Below are 6,484 nucleotides of genomic sequence, written 5' to 3'. Positions count from 1 at the left end.
CCAAATATATACAAAACACCCTCCAATAGCAGCTTGTTTATGTGGTATTTCAGGCCGGCAAGCTGTGTTGTGGCTTGGAGGTAGGTCGGCTCCCACCGATATTTTCCTAGCCCGAGGGAGTTGGGTAGCTGCATCTGCTAGTTGAGAAGGCAGCCCAACCAAGAAGTTGGACGTAGAAGTAGCGGGACTTCCAGCCCTCGGAGGATGACATTTTATTGGAGTACACAGCTCCGACCCAAGCTTGGAAGAGGAAGACACTCGATTTGAATTGCTTAGGGTAATAAAAAATAATTAAAAATATGAGGATTAAGAGGAATCCTATATAGGTAGAAGAATATCACTACTTCGCATAGTAGTCTAGAGGAGTTAGGCACTAGTTACTGTAACGGAATATGAAAATATCTACAAACTTCAGTGAAGAAAGGATGGATGGAAAAATGAAGGTCACGTAAAATTGATCTTTGAAAAAAGTCAGAAATCCTTCAGGAGGAGTGTGGGGGCGATCGTAGACAGACGAGATGACAAGCTTGTGGTTAGGAGGGATATGGTAGGATATGGTCATTTGATCCACTTTGTCACCATTAAAATCTGACGAAGTGGAGGTGTACCATAGTTTGAGAATAGCCGGAGGAGGAGAAGGAGAATGGGCCATATGGAAAGAGACGAAGATCAAAGATCAGAGGTGAAGTGGGGAAGGAACTTACTAGATGAGAATAGTTGATGACAAGAAGCAAAGAACAAAAAGGGTAGATGAAGACGAAGAAAAAGGAGAAACCGTTGCTGTACCAATGAGAACGGGAGGGTCTAAAAACCCTGTCAATGATTACTCAAAGCCGTCCGATCAAGGGTTTTGAAAACTGAGACTTAAACTGGGTCGTCCCAATTTAAAAAGGTAGGAGTCGCATTGAATCCTAATAGTCACCTATCACATCAGACATTCGGCGACGTGAAAGTGTGACACGTGGCATCCAATCACATGTGACATTAATGAGGAATGTAAATGATCAGCAGACACATGATTAAAAAGTATACTCGACATGCTTTACATTAATGACAAAGGATTTGAACAATGTCCACGAAATCAGGATGATGTTAACAATAATTAAAATGTACTATGAGTATGGGAAGTCACTAAGGAAAGAGATAAGAAAAGAGCTAACAAACAGGTAAGTGTCGCCCACATTTGATCCGAGCGACATCAACCTTGGAGTCTTCTGACCGGGAAGAAATCAGTTTGCTTAGGAGCTGTAAGGGTAGTAACTATCCAAGTCGAGCAGCGGCTTAGATAACAAAGCGCTTGGTCGGGAAGGATAGTTGTGAAAAATTCTAATTGTCCAGTTAGTCAGACTTGCAATCTCCTTCCACTAGACTTGAGGGGAAGGCTCGTGATACGATGATAAAGATACCCCCCAAAAAAAAAAAAGGTAGGCCAAAGCAGTGAAGACCGGTTGATATGGAGGTTAAAGTCAAATGGTCAAAGTCACGGAGTCGCAGAGTCGGATAGACCTGAAGACTACGAACTAGGCAGGGTCGGTTGAGCAAGATCCCATGTCGGACGGACATGAAGGGCCAACCAAATCGTCCGATCGGCCATCCTTTGTAACTTGCAGATGAGGTTGAGAGCCAAATACTAAGTTACCCAATCCTTATCGTTCGAACATAAGGGCCGAGTATACACAGTGCGCCTCTCACACAACATGAAAGCTGAATGAGGAATAAGTCAGTAGCTGCTCTCTCTACGGCTGAGCTGGCGATATCTCGGCCAAGTGGCGGCCGATCGGCTTACAACGGGATCCACTTACATGTCATATTATACTCTTTTAGAAGTTTATGCTGGAAAAGACAAAAAAATATTGTACTAACAAGTCATCCTTTAGAAGTTTTCAGTATGTCAACTCACAACGATTTGCAAGCTCATTTGAGGAAAGGTGTCAGACCACTTTATGACCTGTCATTTCTTAAGAAAGCTTTGAGAAACGTGATAATACTTTTGAGATATGTGCACAACGTAACAATCACACTATAAAAGGGGTGTCCATTTACAAGTGGAGGTCGATGATGCTTCTTACTTACATATGCTATTTGCTACAGTTCATTATTTTTTTCTTTGAGATCGAGCATTAATTTGAACACCCTTGACTTAATACTAACATTCTTTATATTGTAGGATAGTACGGAGTCTTCATCAAATCAATAGTAAAACCATGTCCCAATTTACTGCCTTTACTTATTTAGAACACAATCAATAGTTATTAAATATTTTCTTAAATGATAATTGAGCAATAATACTGTCCTTCACTCCTTCCTTCAAGTATTCATCCAAATTATTAAATCTTTTCTCAAATAATATTACTCTATTGCTTTTATTTTTAATATTTATATTTTATTTATAAATAAATAAATAAATAAAATTTTTGCAGGGGAAATGAAAGTACTTAACTTTGAAATAAAAGAAAAATGTGATACAATATTTAAGTTGTTTTTTTTCATGGAAAAGGAAGTAGCACTATAAAACGTGCATATATATATATTTATACTCTATTGCTCTTATTTTTAATATTTATATTTTATTTATAAATAAATAAATAAAATTTTTGCGGGCGAAATGAAAGTACTTAACTTTGAAATAAAAGAAAAATGTGATACAATATGTAAGCTGTTTTTTTTTCATGGTAAAGGAAGTAGCACTATAAAACGTGCATATATATATATATATATATATATATATATATATAGAGTTTTGTTAGTGTGCGCGACCGCACAGTGCGCGACTGTGCGCGTCGCGCACAGTAACAGCGCTTTTTTTTGTTTTTTTTGAATTTTAAAAATTCAATATTTCTTTATTTAAAATTTAATATATAGATATATCCCCTAAACACATTACAATATTCAATAAATACTTAAATTAATTTTATTTTAATTTTTTTTTTAAACCAAACACTATAACCTAATTAGAAAGCCTAAACCCTATAGTTAAAATCTAAAAAAAAAAATAATTTTAACACTATACCCAAAGCCTGAACCCTATAAATAAAATCGTAAAGAAATTTTTTAATTATTTTTTAATTTAAAAATTAAAAAAAATTTAAAAAAAACAAAAAAAATTTGATACTGCGCGCGACGCGCACAGTCGCGCACTGTGCCGTCGCGCGCAGTATCAAATCTGTATATATATATATATATATATATATATATATATATATACTCTCATTTAAGAAAAGCAAATAAAAAAAACTCATTTTTATTCTACACTTAAAAACATATATATATTTATCTTAGCAGCGTAGGAATTCAACCAGGCCTTTCAAAAATATCAAAATATAAAGGGTTCAGATATGCACAAATAGCTGGACTAATTCTGACCCAAACTGCGTGCTGATCACTCCGTTGACATGAATCTGCACCATTTATTACAAACCCACGCGTGAAAACCCTCTCTATATACGCTCTTCTTCCCTTTCTTCTTCTCACCAAGTCCCCTCTTCTTCTTCCCTCTTCCTCTCCTTTCCTCTTGATTGCCATGGAGGCTGTTTCTGTGAGCTCTTTCATGTCCGCTTCTCCGGCCCCTTTGGCGAGAACACTCACTGGTTCGAGGGCAAGAACTAATTACGCGAGAAGGATCCAGGTAGCTATGGGCCTATACGGCCGTTACTTTGGTCGCCATGAACGAACTCTCGGAGTACCTAAACGAAGCTTTTTGTTTTTTGTTTACTAGTTTTCGGTTCGAGCATGTGGCGGGAGCAGCGAGGCGAGCGGCGAGGGGAAGATCGTGAAGGCGAAGGAGAAGGGCGAGTATAAGATAGATTACTCCGGCGAGAAGCCGCCGACGCCTCTTCTTGACACCGTTAACTTCCCTGTTCACATGAAGAATCTCTCCACGCAGGTGATCATTGATACATTCGCTGTTGAGTTTTTCATTAAAATTAAGCTTGCAAAATTTTGACGGAGAGTTTTTTTTTTGCCCTTTTTGCAGGAATTGGAGCAATTGGCTTCAGAACTGCGGGCGGAGATCGTCTTCTCTGTGGCCAAAACCGGCGGACACTTGAGTTCGAGTTTGGGAGTGGTAGAACTCGCCGTGGCTCTCCACCATGTGTTCAGCACCCCCGACGACAAGATCATTTGGGACGTCGGCCACCAGGCTTACCCTCACAAGATCCTCACCGGAAGGCGGTCCAAAATGCACACCATCCGGCAGACGGCGGGGCTCGCCGGTTTCCCCAAGCGCGACGAGAGCGAGCACGACGCCTTCGGCGCCGGCCACAGCTCCACCAGTATCTCCGCTGGGCTCGGAATGGCGGTTGCCAGAGACCTACAAGGGAAGAAGAACCACGTGATCTCGGTCATCGGAGACGGGTCCATGACCGCCGGCCAAGCCTACGAGGCCATGAACAACGCCGGCTACTTGGACTCCAACCTCATCATCGTGCTGAACGATAACAAGCAGGTTTCGCTGCCGACAGCGACCCTCGACGGCCCGGCGACGCCCGTCGGCGCGCTCCACAAGGCCCTCACCAAGCTCCAGTCAAGCTCCAAGCTCCGCTTGCTCGGCGAAGTCGCAACGGTGCCATTTTTTACTTCCTCTGTTTTCCCCTTTTCTGAGTCAGATTGAAGCCGCAAATATGCCTTTTTTGATCGTTCCGTTTCTTATTCCCCTGTTAAAATTGTTCCTTTTTGTGGCGTACTTTGCAGAATATTACGAAGCAGATCGGCGGGCAAACACACGAGATCGCTGCCAAGGTGGACGACTATGCGCGGGGAACGATGAGCCCTACAAGTTCTTCCTTGTTCGAGGAGCTCGGTTTGTACTATGTCGGACCTGTGGATGGGCACAACGTGGAGGACCTGGTGAGCATCTTCGAGAAGGTGAAGACCATGCCAGCTCCGGGGCCGGTGCTGGTCCATATCGTGACCGAGAAAGGGAAGGGCTACGCGCCGGCGGAAGAGGCCGACGACAAGATGCACGGAGTGGTCAAATTCGACCCGAAGACCGGGAAGCAGTTCAAGTCGAAGTCGGCGACGCTGTCGTACACGCAGTACTTCGCGGAGTCGCTGATCAAGGAGGCGGAGTTGGACGACAAGATCGTGGCGGTGCACGCGGCGATGGGCAGCGGCACCGGGCTCAACTACTTCCAGAAGAGGTTCCCGGAGAAGTGCTTCGACGTGGGGATCGCGGAGCAGCACGCGGTTACGTTCGCCGCCGGCCTCGCTTCCGAGGGCCTCAAGCCCTTCTGTGCCATCTACTCCTCCTTCCTCCAGCGCGGCTACGACCAGGTGGTGCACGACGTGGACCTGCAGAAGATCCCCGTCCGGTTCGCGCTCGACCGCGCGGGGCTGGTGGGCGCCGACGGGCCCACCCACTGCGGGGCCTTCGACATCACCTACATGGCATGCCTGCCCAACATGGTGGTGATGGCGCCGTCGGACGAGGCGGAGCTGATGCACATGGTGGCGACGGCGGCCGCGATCGACGACCGGCCGAGCTGCTTCCGGTTCCCGAGGGGGAACGGGATCGGAGTGCCGCTTCCGGAGGGGTACAAGGGGACGCCGCTCGAGGTGGGGAAGGGGCGCGTGGTCGTGGAGGGCCGCGACCGGGTGGCCGTGCTCGGCTACGGCGCCATCGTGCAGACGTGCTTGAAGGCGGCGGAGAAGCTGAGGGAGGAGCACGGAGTGAGCATCACGGTGGCGGACGCCCGGTTCTGCAAACCGCTCGACGCCGAGCTGATCCGACGGCTGGTGGAGGAGCACGAGTTCCTGATCACGGTGGAGGAAGGCTCCATCGGAGGATTCAGCTCCCACGTCACGCACTTCCTGAGCTTGAATGGTCTCCTAGATGGACCCCTCAAGGTAAATTACTAATTATATTGGTAGTTCTTTGACAAAATGCCCTTAAATTCGAACCGCTGGTCCAAACTAAAGTCGTTCGGTTCATTTATGCAGTTGAGATCAATGCTTCTACCGGACCGGTACATCGACCACGGAGCACCGCAGGATCAGATCGAGGCGGCCGGGCTTTCTTCGCGCCACATTGCCGGAACCGTTCTCAACCTTCTGGGAAGGACGAAGGACGCATTGCATCTGCAATAATTTTAAATTAATAATTTTTTTTATCTAATAAATTGGGTTTAAAGTGATCGTGAGAATATTGACGATGAGATGCAAATTAAGATAACCATCTTTTTTTTTTTCGTTCTTCAGATTTTTAATTAAAGCACCATTTAAGCTGGGTGTCGTTTCTAAAGCAATATCGCATCTCAGATCATCTGTGTACATTCTCGATTAATTGTAGTGTTGTGTTTCTTAGTTATCTTTTCAGTACAAAAAATTGATAAGGTAGCATTTGAATACTCATGGCCGAGCACTCCTTGTTCTCTCGGGATCTAATGAGTAAGTTCCGGTCAAGATTAACATATAGTTTGAGGGCATTGGTCTGGTCATCTCCGGTGCGCAAGTGAGACTTCGAGAAAGAAAGAATAGAAATCCTGTG

At 44.9% G+C, this 6,484-nt stretch overlaps 1 protein-coding gene across 1 annotated transcript; it reads left to right on the top strand.

Annotated features, from left to right (window-relative positions):
• Positions 1 to 3,460: 3,460 nt before the first annotated feature.
• LOC122005842 (probable 1-deoxy-D-xylulose-5-phosphate synthase 2, chloroplastic) lies at positions 3,461 to 6,307 on the top strand. The gene is made up of 5 exons (XM_042561064.1): positions 3,461 to 3,625; positions 3,716 to 3,883; positions 3,974 to 4,561; positions 4,690 to 5,844; positions 5,938 to 6,307. Exons 1-5 carry the CDS (start codon positions 3,521 to 3,523, stop codon positions 6,082 to 6,084), a joined length of 2,163 nt encoding a protein of 720 aa, XP_042416998.1. The 5' UTR covers positions 3,461 to 3,520; the 3' UTR covers positions 6,085 to 6,307.
• The last annotated feature ends 177 nt before the right edge of the window (positions 6,308 to 6,484 follow it).

Source organism: Zingiber officinale, chromosome 7B (genome assembly GCF_018446385.1).
Source record: "Zingiber officinale cultivar Zhangliang chromosome 7B, Zo_v1.1, whole genome shotgun sequence".
In the NCBI taxonomy this organism is placed as follows: Eukaryota; Viridiplantae; Streptophyta; class Magnoliopsida; order Zingiberales; family Zingiberaceae; genus Zingiber; species Zingiber officinale.
The sequence above is the reverse complement of the archived record's forward strand: the minus strand, read 5'-3'. Positions and strand labels throughout refer to the sequence as shown.